The following is a 12,965-nucleotide window of genomic DNA, read 5'->3' on the forward strand; positions in this document are numbered from 1 at the left end:
GAGTAATTTCACTTGTCAGACCAAAATCGTTAGATGTGGTGACCGAGCAGCTCCGCGGGAAGGCAGCTCCGGCGGGGCGAGCTCTTCGGGGAAGGGCGGCATTTCGCCCCACTTTCTGGCGGAGCGCGCGGTCCAGACCGAAGCCGGCACGACGGCGCGAGGCCGGGGGGAAACGAGGCACCGGAGGCAGCCTGCAGCCCTTCTCGGGCGCTGCAGCTGCCATTTTGCACCTTTCCCCCCGGCTTCTTCCCCTTCGGGCCGAGGCGCGGGAACCGCGGCGCCGCTGAGAGCCGCAGCCGCAGCCGCGGCCGGGGCCGGGGCCGGGGCCCGGGCCGCTCCGGCGCCCGGCCACGCGCGGGCGGGGCAGGGGGGCGCTGAGAAGCCTCCCGGGGGGCGGCTGAGGCGTCGCCGCCGCGGCAGGCAACGGCCGCCCCCGCCCCCGCGCCGCGCTCCGCCCGCTGGCTGCGCCTCCCCGCCCCAGGCCGGGCGGCGGGAGGGGCGCGGGGGGGGGGGGGGTGCCGGCCGCGGCTCCACGGCTTCTCCTCGCGAGAGCGGGCGAGGTTTCCGGTGTTGTGACTGCGGGGCCGTAAACATGGCGGTGAGTCTCCGCGCCCGCTCGCTGAGGCACCTCCGCATCCGAGGTAAGGGCCCGGCCCGACCCGGCCGCCGCGCCGCGCCGCGCCGCCGCCGCCCCCCGGCCCTCCCGCGGCGGCTCGCGCCCCTCGGCGGAGTCCGGCTGCCCCCCGCTCCCCGCCGCCGCCTCCCCGCTCCCTCCCTCCCCTCCTCCCCCGGCTCCTTCCTCCCCGCAGCCTAACGCGCTCTCCGCTTCTCTCCCCGTCCCGCAGGCCGGAACGACAGCGGCGAGGAGAACGTGCCCCTCGATCTCAGCCGAGGTACCGCGCCGCGCGCGCCGGGCCGGGCCGGGGCGGGCGGGGGTCGCGGTGCCCCCTCGCTGCGCGCCCGCCCGGGGGCCGCGGGGCCCCGCCGGGAGGCCTCGCGCTGCGCTGCCCGGCCGGGGCGCGGCGGGGGCCGAGCCGGGGCAGCCGGTGGCGGCGGCGGGGGGCTGCGCCGGGCGGGCCGCCGGGCACCCTGCGGCGAGCCGGGAGCCCCCTGCCAGCCCCGCCGGCGGCAGCGGCCGTGGGGCAGCGCAGGCTTCCCTGGGGGGCTGGGGCCGGCGCTGCCCCTCTGCGGGCCGCGGGGAGCGTCCCGGCGGCGGCGGCCCCGGGGCTGTTTTTGGGAGCCCCCCCGCGGGGCCGTCGGTCGCCGGCGGCCGGGCTGCAGACGGGGCTGCTGTGGGGGCCGGGCGGCGCCGCGCGTTTCTCCGCGGTTGCGGGTTGAGCCGCTCGAGTTTGCAGCGCCCTGCTCGCAGGGGTAGTCGGGGGGCAGCGAGAAGGGAACAACGCTTGCTGCTGGTTAACTAGCCCCCTCTTAGACAAGTAGGAACTCATTCCCTGTCCAAATACATCGTTAATCTTGTCTCGCTGAGGGCTAAGGTGAGGGTTAGACTCTTCTGAAGAGCCAAATAAAATGCAGAAAACAAACTGGCCCACTAGCAGCAGCGATCTTCCCTGAGGCGGAAGATCTTGATCTGGGGGAGGGAATAAAGTTAGTGCTTGTGGCATAACTGTTCTGCTCCAGGAGACCCGGGGCCGCTGCTGTGCTGAATAGATCCATTTTATGAGGGAGTAAGCAAGGAAGTTACAGAAGTAATGAAATAACAGTAGACTCTGAGATGTAATGGAAGTACCAATATTAGCAGCATCAGTAAACTTTTTAGTTTAGTGTAGGGCTATATCAACAATTCCACCTCTTTTTTTTTTTTCTGTTATGATCTGTTTCGAGATTTTTATTCTTAACCAGCTTTACCTTGGGCTGAAAGTTATTTCTGCATATACATATCTTACTTACAAATTAATTTTTGTTTTTGTCAAAATGTCTGAGGTTTTTTTGGATGAACCAATGGAATCTCATTTCCCTCCCCTCCATCTCCAAATGTGTGTGTTTTAGTGAGATAGCCTCCTTAAAGTTAAAAGAGGTGAAACTTTTTATCAAAAAAATGCAGGACAAAAGCCTTAGCAGTTCAAACACATGACAGTTACTAAGGTATGTAGTGTTATCCATTTATGAAACTTACAGGATCAGGATTTTTATGAGCGTGTCTAGTAACTCTTTGTGTAGTATATGGAATTGTTTTGATTTCAAAGAACTATACACAAGATTTAAATGCTGGAATGATAATTTTTGTATATGGTCTGTTTGATGCTTTTTATTCAGAATTCAGAAGGAGACTTTCATTGTGATATTAATTTTTGCCATGAGGTGTCTTAACCCACCTACTGATCCCATGAGACCTGTGGTAGTAGCAGTAAAACTGCTTCTTTTGTATTACATTGTAAAAGAGACTCTCAGATAAGATGCAAAGTAAATTCATGATCATATTTGACCTGAAATAGCTATTTGAATTGCTGGGCTGTTAGGACAGTAATGTTGTTGAGAATGTGTGAGAATTAAATACAATTTTTTATATAGTGGGAGGGGGAGATATTTTGCACTATGACCATTTTTACCACCTGTAAAAATAAGTCATTGTCATGTGATTGCAGCTGAAAAGCTCTAAACTTTATTGTGCATTCCTTCTCAAAGATATGTTACTGTTGTGTTTTTGCAGAGAAACGACAGCTGACTGATCAGTAATCATATAGCTATCCATAGTAGCCATTAACTTCATTTTAGAGAGAATGAAACTAAAAAACTGAAAAAGTCTCAGCAAGACATGAACTAAGCTGTATAATAACTTGATATGCACACTAAACACACAGTGAATGCTTACTTTTCCAGATGTTACAGTAGTTATGTATGCAGTTTATATTAAATATTTAAAATAGTTACCCTAATTCTGTACTCATAGTGTACTGTTTTGATTCACTGTGTTGGATCAGTTGCGTAGTTTTCCACCAGACTCACATTTTCAGTACCTTAAAAGAAGATTCTAATGCTTTTTGCTTCCCCAGACAGCTGAACTGTGTGTTGATTAATCTGAAATACCTGACTGGGAGAAGTAAAGAATCATCCTAAACAATGCCTCAGCCATATGCAAAGTTACAGTGTTCTTCTCATTACAAATATGTGAAACTTTACTGGTGTTGCCTTGTTCTAAACAGGTTCTCATTTGGTGTTAGCTTGGCCAAAATGACTTGAACATACAATTCAGGGCTTGGATAGTCCATAGCCAAGAGTCCAATGCTGGTTTTAAGTATTTCAGAACTACTAATAGATACAGGGAGGATCCTAGCCTTGTTTGTACTGCTTTGGGTCCTACTTCTTCCTGGCCTTTTGTGCAATAAGACTCTCAGCATTTTGGTGCATGTAAAGCTAATCTACCTTTCTTTGTGTGCTTTTTGCTCGTTTTCTCTGCTACAGTAGTTTGATGGTTGCCCAGATTTCCCAGAATGCACCATGTTGTTCTTTTGTTATGTATTTTTACCATGCCTAGTATGGTAGGGTTTCACTCTCTGGAGCTTTTTAGTGCTCTGGAGCTTCAAAGAATGATATAATAATGTACACAAAAGGTATTTTATAATATGTCATATTGTGTGTGTGTGTGAACTCCCTATAGTTAAAAAAATATATAGTATGGTTAAAAAAAAGGGGGGGATAAAAAAGAAAAGTTGTGCAGGTACATGTTAGACTTGTTGCTTGCGGCTATTTAAGGTCTTATATCATGTCTTCTGTTATCCGCAAAATTACGATTAATAGTTGGAATTCAGAGTAGTGAGATTTTGACCTTGTGTTATATTACCTGCTCAGAATAGAACAGAAAAGGAAAAGGAGGACAGATTCATCATCAATGCAACTCCCATTGCAGTCATCTGGAAGGAATTAGCAATGGGATGAGGCAGACTGGTTTAATTAGACTACTGAAATCAACCTCCTAACTTCTTAAGGCCAGAAAGGACAATTGGAATTATCGACCAAATTACCACATTCAGTAGGAACCTCATGTATTAATTCTTGCTTCAAGTCCATTTGTAGTTGTGTATACAGCCATGCTATAAGTATTAAATTTTTTGACATAACTCATTTTAGCTTTTGAGTATTTTACGGGGGTTAGAAACTGAGTTACAGAACTTTGTATACCTCCCAAAGGTCTAGGCACTATTAAAGGCTTGTGCAATCCAAAGTTAGTTTACTGCTAAGTTATTTGCTCATTTCTGTAACTAAATCTACTTACAAACTAAATCTGAAAAATTTGTTACTGTTTCAGTATTGCCTTATCCTGTTGGATGACAAATGCTCCTTACTTTGTTGGAGTTTCAGCTGTTCGCTTTAAGCTGTGAAGGCCTAAATAGCTTGGAACTTGCCAATTTGAGAACTGTCTGTTACGTTGCCTTGTCTGTAGTCAAGTTTCTTTAAAGGCCCTTTCTTCAAGAGATCCCTATATTTTTGGATTCTTATTCTCTAGTTCTGAGTCTGACGTGGTTTGAATATACTGCACATTTGGCACATTTCAGAGTTTGCCTCTTTACTGAAGTTTTTGTGAGACAGTCATGCAAAAAAGACTGCTAATGCTGGATGAAGCAGAGTGATGTTCATGTCTGTCTTAATTGTTTGCTCTCTGAGGGTAACAGTCTTTGCTTTTTGATGGGTATTTTTCAGATAGTTAAAAAGCACAGTATCTCTAGAATTGATGCTTTCTTTAATAAGTTCATTACACAATACTTTAATTTATCAGGTGCTCTTGTATAGCCAGTTTTCTCTGTTCCATAAATGTTGAGTCTTCTGACTACAGTACGAGACAAATATGAATAAAGTAACTGAGACAACTGGCCTTTTATTTTTTTCTACCCAAGAGTGATTTTCATAGGATTTGGCTCAGTGTTAGCTGAAAAAATACCTTTTTCTTTCTACCTTCACAATCACGTCCTTCTATCACGTAGGTAAAAAAAGATACAAAAATTCTGTTTGACTTCACCTAAATCTGTACTGTATTGCTTTTGTTACTACGCTCACATAATTTTAAACCATATTGCATTTAATTCCATGTGCCCACATGGCAATCATAATGCGTTGCATGCAGGGCAAATGTCTCAGGATGCTATTCGCAGTTTATAGCCCCAAAAAATGTCAGGCATTTCTAGGGGTTGTTTGAGGGATATTCAAAGGAGGATGGATGAATTTTGTTTCCAAATTCAGCTTGTGATTTGGTGAGCACACCATTTCCAACTTCCTTCATCAGTATGGAAGCAGCAGAGACGAATGCTGTGCACCTGTCTAGTCCTCATTGCTCAAGTAGTGGCAAAAAAAAAAAAAAAAAAAAATCTCTTGGAGTGCTTGCAACAAACCCATGGGGAACCAATGCAGAGACACGAGGTGGCGTATACTTTCTTGCTGGCTCAAAGGCAAGCTTGCACACTAATGGCAAAGCTGTTATGGGATGTCTTTTTCTTCATTGTGTGTTTTTGCATTATATGATTAGTCTTGAAAAATGCAGAGGAGACAGAGCAATAATTATTTTTTGTTTTCTTGTTTGTGAATCTGTAAGAGAAGTTTTGCTAGGAGCAAGAAGTTATCTAACAGTTTTTTCAGTTGTTACAGGATATGGACAGGCAAATTGAAAAAATAATTGGAGAGAGATCTTACTTGCCTTAGTGTTTGAGAAATACTCTAATGTATTGTCCTTGAATATTGCTTTTTATATAATTGGAAACTAAAGGGCAAGGGATTGCTGATAGTGATCTGCCAACTTTGAGCAACATGTGTCCTTTTGGTAGGTTTTAACAGCGACTGAGTTAAGAGATGCCCAGTATGTGGACTTCCAAAATTAAGGCATACAGTTAGCTTTCCTAGCTGCAACTTACTCTTGCATTGTGTACTGATTTGGAATTGTATAGCATACCAGTCTGGTTAGACTAGTAACGCTTACGTACCTTTGGCTATGCTTGCTAAGGTGTTACTGCTTTTACAACTTAAAGACTTCAGTACTACTAAAATGGTGCGTGCTTACAATATTTTCACTTTCATTTCTTGAAAACAGGAACAATATCTTTTATGAGGGGAAAAATCTTAACCATAGACAACTTTAAGACCTAGTCACTTGCCTATCTAGCATTAGTAAGGGAGGCAGAGGTTTAAAGTTTCTGTAAGATTTGGACCCTACAATGTCTTTCAAGATGTGTGCACACGTCTCTGTTTTAAAGTTTTGTGTACAGCATCTCTAAATTTGTTCTAGTGGGTGGGTATTTTTTTGTTTTTTCCTGCTGTGGTTCAGATAAGTTAAAAAATGTCAGTGCTCTCCTGAAGGACAGAGAATAAAATGACTATTCTAATATCTTGTGGTTTCTATTTATATTTGTCAGAAGGGATTGTTCTGGGATTTGAATCAGTATAAATAAGTACTGAAGTGTTCAAGCAACACTGTATTTCCACAACAGGATAGTTTTCTGCCCTCTTTGTGCCCCCCCCCCCCCCCCCAGGTCATTTGGGTCTTACAAACTGTTGAAATCCTGAAATTTCCAATTTCTGTCTTTTTCTTGACATGACATTTTTATTCATTGACATATATACTCTTGAAGTTTCATCTCCTCTCTTCACCACTACCACCACCACCGCATTCCCCAGATTAACGCAGTGCTTAGTTTTGGGGAATTTTTTGTCAGAGCCTATCCAGGGTAGATGCTATGTAAAGAAACACACCCGTGATCGTAATTACAGTAAATACAGTGGCTATGTCAGCGATGGCCTTCCCAGAAAGAAATGCATCAGATTTTTGCCCCATCTCATAATCTTCATGCATACTTTACCAATTGTCTAGCAAACTTGCAGTCTTTGTCCTAACAGCCTAGAAGAGATGCTCAGCATCAGACAGAATTTTTTTTCTTAAAAGTGAGGAAAAAGTGAAATCATCAATTAAATTGAAAAAGGGCTATTTACAAACTGGTTATATCCATGCAAATCCAAACTTTGCAATGGAGGATGGTGTTCAAGAAGGCTACAAGAAAACCTGCTTGTATGATGGCTTGAGAACTGATGCCGAAATTAGGTGTCTAGTTTGGGGGAACGTGCTGCAAAATCAGATACGCTTTTTATCTTTCATACTAAATAAGACTCCTGCCTGTGTGGTTTTTTTTCTTAATAAGTGAATGACATGAGGCACCCACCTTAAAACTAAAAAAGTTTTTGCAACCAAGACGTAAGCTTGTGACTTGAGGCTTTGATAACTCTACAATTGATTGTGTGAAATGAGAGGTTTACTTTTCATTAGAAGTGTTTTGTACTGCATGCAGTTCAGGCAGATGTTTATTCCATACTGCAGATGACTTTACGTGCAGAGTAACACCAGCATGATGAGCCCTAATACAGAAGGGAAACTGTTGTAATGCTGCTACACAAGTGACAGCAAATATTTGATGAAATTGCTTTAACTGGAGAGCTTGTAATTTGCAATCTCATAATAAAATGTATTTTGCTTTATGCTAGTTTAAAAATCGTTAGTATATTCAAGGATACCACAGAAGCAATTTTTTTTCATTTGTCAACCATCTGTTGTGGCGATGGAAAATTTGGGTGAAATGGTCAGAAGAAAAGCAGGAGTTAGCACAATTTCAGGAGTATGACTAGCGAAGAGGATACTCGCCAGATCCGTGGAGCTGGTGAAGAGGAAGAATGCTGGTGAAGATGCATGGGGGAGAATATAGAAAAAATTACTTACAATTGTGTTACATACAGTCTTAGTTGTATACCTGAATTTTACTGTTAGTACTTACCTAAGAGCTCTGTGGAGCTCTTGTTTTTGTGCTTCCTTTATACTCATTGCAGTCTCTGTAGCAAGCTGCATCTCAGTAGTGGCTTGAATAGATTTGGGTAATTCAGTATTACAAGGAAGTCTCCTCATGCACGTTCTTGCTGAACAGCAATATCCTTGGAATCAGCATTGTTCGTTAATACATTAGACTGAGTGATGGAGCCTTTGTGAAAGTTTTTTTAAAAGGCAAGATTTCATGTTCTTAGATCTACTGTTTAAGTTCTTGACTATGTGAATTTCTCTAAGCCTCTCACTTTTCTTCTAGTGTTACTTTTTGTTACTGTTTTGGCCACATCTGGCCAAAGGTGTCTGCTTCTGGAACATTTCAGCAAGAGTACTATGCAGCTGCAGCTACTTTTTTATTATTATTCATTAGATATTAAAGACAGTTGTGCAAAGTGCAAAATGAAAAGTGTAAAGACTTTGAATTGTCTTTCATTTGGAGAAATGGATCGATAACATAGAATTTCATGGTGCTTCTCAGTCACATTTTGAGTAATCTTGTCGGCCTATGGCCAAAAGGATGGCAAAAAGTTGAAGATTAGGTGGGACAGTTATCTACCCATATCTGCAATAGCTAATGTTAGTCAGCACTTGTTCAGTTAAAACAAAAGAGATGCATCTCTATACCTTTCAAATTTATGTAGAATTTATTGGCTGCGAAATGAACTACTGCTATTGATTAAAGATTACAGAAAGATTAGTAGGAAATATTTGTGCTTAGATTTAAGGTATTTAAAACACCACAATAAGGCCTTAATTTATGAAAAAATGTATCATTACTGTGAAAGAGTAAAAAAAGAATTTCATTGATCTCTTCATATAAATATGTGTTATGATCAGTTCAGGGGTTTTGTTCGTGGGTTTTTTTTTTCAGCTCTGTAAGAGATTGGTTTCCTTGCTTGAAGTGTACACAGACTATGAATAAAAATATTTTTAAAAGAAAGTTTGATAATTACTTCATAAAAATTGTGAGGAGTATCAGGAGCAGCTGTTGCCTGATAATTACTGCTTTAAAAAAAAACTGAGTAAACCTAAGTCTTGTCTTTTTGTTTCATTACCTCTTAAGCACCGGTGATGTCAGCATTTACTATTAGTAACCTCCCATCTAGAGAATTTAAAATGCGTTCATCTCCTTTTATGCAAACCTTATGTGAGTCTCATAGGTAAACCTACTGGAATCTTTTTTTCATGAAATTAAAGAAAACAGCAACATTTTTTCCAGTTTTTCTTTTTCCATTAATGTTTCCAATGCCATTTATTAGGTTAGTCTGTTAACTTACTTCAGTATGGTAGATTTTTCTATGTTGAAATTTACCTATGAATTAGGTGTCTTTTGTGTTTAAAAATTGTATTTAGGTTCTGTTGTGAAACTTATAGATACAAATTTCTCTCTCCTATGGTGATGTGGTAATGATAGAAATTTTATTGGGAGGTTATAGTCTCAGCTTGGTTTTAGTCATCAGTGTGCAGTAGTTACACATGTGCATCTAACATTGTAGAAAGATGGAGTTATATATGGTTCATGGGGAAAATAAGTAATGAAATATAAAGAGGCTGTATATACTAACAATGATTGCTAACATTCTTGGCATTAACCATCATCGTTTCCTGATAGTTGAGGACCTAATTTAAGTTTATTCTAAACTTAAATTTTCATTTTTATTAAGTATATGCATCTGTTCCAGAGACCAAACTAAGGAATGACGCAAACACTCTTTTTCTGTGAACAGCCAAGTTGAAGCAGTAGTTTTTGAAACCTGTCTTAGTACCATGTTTAATCCTACCATTAAAATGTATTTTCATAGTATGTATTTGAGGAAACTTATTGGAGGACAGTAGTTTGTATACTACTATAAAGCAGTATTTAAGTGTTAGAGTTACTTATTTACCAAAAAACTATCGGTGATTAATTTTAATCATCGTTGTGGTAGGGGTATCCTTTGGAATGGTCCTTCTTCGGTTTCTTTCTTGCTATTTTCAAAGTTTAAAGGTTTTTTAAGCTTGTCTCTAGTAATCCAAAATTATGTGGCCAATCTTCAGCTTTGTTATGTGCTTCTGGTTTAGTAGTAATACTGTAGCATTTCTACTATAAAACCTGTTTTTCAGGAGTTTTAACTGTTGGTTGTCTACAAATTTGTCACACAAGATCACACACTGGAAATAATTAACGTAATTCTAAGGAGAAGAGTGTAAGCCTAGGGTGGCTTCTCTACACATACAACTTCAGTGTCTTGGTTAGAAATAATATTATAAGAAAGGAATTTGGAAAGTGGTCTGTTTCTGACCACTTCATGGTGTCTGCAATATCAGAATGTGTTTTTCATGTGACCTTTATCTACACCTAGGGATCTTAAAAAAAAAAAAAAAAAAAAAAAAAAAAAATTGTCATTTAATTTACAATCTTAAGCACATTTGCAAAAGACAAATCTGTACTGCTACAATGGGCTTTAAAACCTTACTTTAATGGTTTCTTACAGAAGGATGAATATGTAAGTCTACATGTACAGAATTAACTATGAAGGATCAGATGTATAAATGTAATCTGGTTACAAGACTTTTTCTTTCGCTCCAAGGTTTCTAGTGTTTCCTGGATCCTGCTTTGGATGTGCTGTCTCTTGTACTGCTTTCGAGTTAGTAGACATTGTTATAAATATGAAGGTTAATTTCTACTTGCCTGATGTAGAAAGAAGAGTTCTTTTACTTTTTGCTGACTGCCCTGAAAGGGAGGAGGCATACTTTTTCCATATTACTGAGCTGCTTTCATTTATCATAGCTTTCTTAAGCAGCAAGAGTGAAAATAACCTCAGCTCTTTATTTTTGTTTTCTTCTTTTTTTGTGAACTTGGGTTACTGGAATTTCTCTATTGTGTTCAGGGTACAGTGCTTTATGTATGGTTTACCTTTGAAAGATATAGAAATCGACCTAAATAAATCTTTGCTTACATTCTGCAGAAATCACTGGTTTTTGTCACCTGTGCTCTTTAATGGGATGTTCTCAATTGTAAAGCTTAAGATTTGTAGTACATTGTGTATTTTTTTTATCTGAAATTTGTAAGGATTATTTTATTTGGTAAATCTTATGCCTCAGGCTATACCAGCTCAAAGGACATTACTGATTCAACTGTGTAGTAACAGTTTTCACACTGATAGAGGATGTCTATTTAGTATTCTATACATTTTGCAGCATACTAGTAGCTATGTGAATTTGTTTGATACAGAGATAATTGTTTCTCTGTAGTGTTTTTACCTATAAATTGAGACAGACCTTCAATCTAAATGTGTATTACTGTGTTTTTGGAGATCATAGGCTGCATGTAAACTGTTCCTGCACTGATTTTTTTTCTTTGAATCTCTGGCAAAGTGGAGTTTGGTCCTTGGTGTCAACATTAATAAATAATTCATGAGTGATTTCTGTGTCATGCAGTTTTCTTTTTTTATGTCGTTTTCTTGTGTTGTTCTCAGAACATAGTTGGTTTTCTTCTTCTGTGCAGTTTCTGAATTTTCAGTTAGATGTAAATTCAGAGTACTTTATGTTTCTAGAGAGATTAGATCCTTCAGTTTTTTTTCCTTCCAACAAGTTGATGATGGAAAGATATGCCTTTTCATCAGTGTTTCGTTTCATTGTTTGAGGTTCTGATAAAAAAGTGTTTTAACAGACTGATTACCTGTCATCTAGGCTTACATAGACACCTTTAAGTAACTGACTTCTAATGCTTCATTGCTTTTAAAAGCTGATAACTCATGACTGTTTCAGTGGAAATGGAGAACACTACATTAATGTTCCTGGTTGATACTGGTTTCACTAGACTCTCTTCCTTTTGATAGCATGTAGTTTAACAAGCCAATAAAAGTAGCCTTGCAATGCACAATTGCAACAGCACTTAGACTTCAAAAATCTCTGTTAAATGTAAATGTATGTAGTAAGCTAACTAGGACCATCCATTTATGTTGTGATTTTTTTCCTTCGTTAAGAGGAAGATGTCTCTTGTGACATTGTTCTTAGTCCATTATTAAATGCTTAACTGTAATGAAGTAAGAGTTGCTTCTTTAAGAGAAATCTTTAGGCAAATTCAAAATTTTTTTATCTCACTTTTTGGCATTATGATTCTAGCAGGTGTGACAGCAGCTGCAAGTGCCCTCTCACGTACTGAATGTATATTGGTTCCTGTATTCCGCTACTGTCCTAGCATCTAGGAAGTGATGTTTGTAAAACTATATGCTGCTCAGTTTGACTCATTATGCCTGACTTCGGAGCTACTGAATTATTTGTGTGCTAAAGCCTACTGTTCTTCCTGTTTGCTTTTTATTAACATGTGCGTAACAGGATAGTGAATTGGCATGCTGCTGTCCTACTGAGTGCGGCCAAACAATGGTGCTAAATCTGTCGGGAAAGGAGGAGTCAGTCACGCTAATGTGGTGATTGCTGGTCGTGGTTCATCCCTGCGTTAAATGGAGCGCTAGCTGTTTTGTGTAGCTGGAGCTCTGTGGTGATATTTCTGCCTCTCTGGAGAATGGGATCTGTCAGAACAGATCACCGTTCTCACTGGGGAAAAACAATATCACAGTCCTGAAGGGGTGGAAAAATGAGTCAGGCCCGACAGGTCATGCAAGTGTTTGTAGGTTTTTTTTTTTTTTTTTTTTTTAAGACAACAAAAACAAAACAACTTCGAAGATTTTTAATATGCGTCCATCTGTGAATTACTTCAAGGCTAAGAGAATCACTGAATTCTTGAGACTAGGGCTTTAAGCCAACTTTAACCCATTCCACTGAGAAAAATAAAAAAAGAAATGCTTTGGCAGTGCTAAAGATTATCATTAGACATGCAGGGCATTACTCAGTGCATGCAAACAGTTGTAGACCAAGGACTCTGCATCTGGTGTAATATGAATGCACAGACCAAAGATAAGTGCTACTTCAAGGTGTTTGCTGTCCGTGAAGAAAGGCAGATGTGTAGAAAGTGAGACGGTGATGATCAGCAAGTTTAGGTTGTTGTTGCAGAACCTGAGTGGGCCAGCTTGAAATTTTTGTATACCTCAGTAAAAAATCATTAGATGACATTTGAGTCAATGTAGCCATGTAAATATTAATAAGGACATCTTGCCAAATGTAAAAGTGGAGGTACATAAGACAGTCTGACTTTTATTTAATGTTTCTGTTCTGG

General features: G+C 40.8%; 1 protein-coding gene across 1 annotated transcript in view; it reads left to right on the forward strand.

The window, feature by feature from the left end:
- Positions 1 to 533: 533 nt before the first annotated feature.
- LOC135323507 (rapamycin-insensitive companion of mTOR-like) overlaps positions 534 to 12,965 on the forward strand; it is a 93,543-nt gene continuing 81,111 nt past the window's right edge. Inside the window, exons 1-2 of the mRNA XM_064500393.1 lie at positions 534 to 641; positions 846 to 893. Of these exons, the coding sequence (XP_064356463.1) occupies positions 593 to 641; positions 846 to 893 (97 nt within the window). The 5' untranslated portion in view covers positions 534 to 592. The remainder of the gene's footprint in view (positions 642 to 845; positions 894 to 12,965) is intronic.

The sequence above is a fragment of the Dromaius novaehollandiae genome, chromosome W (genome assembly GCF_036370855.1).
Source record: "Dromaius novaehollandiae isolate bDroNov1 chromosome W, bDroNov1.hap1, whole genome shotgun sequence".
NCBI classification, from domain to species: Eukaryota; Metazoa; Chordata; class Aves; order Casuariiformes; family Dromaiidae; genus Dromaius; species Dromaius novaehollandiae.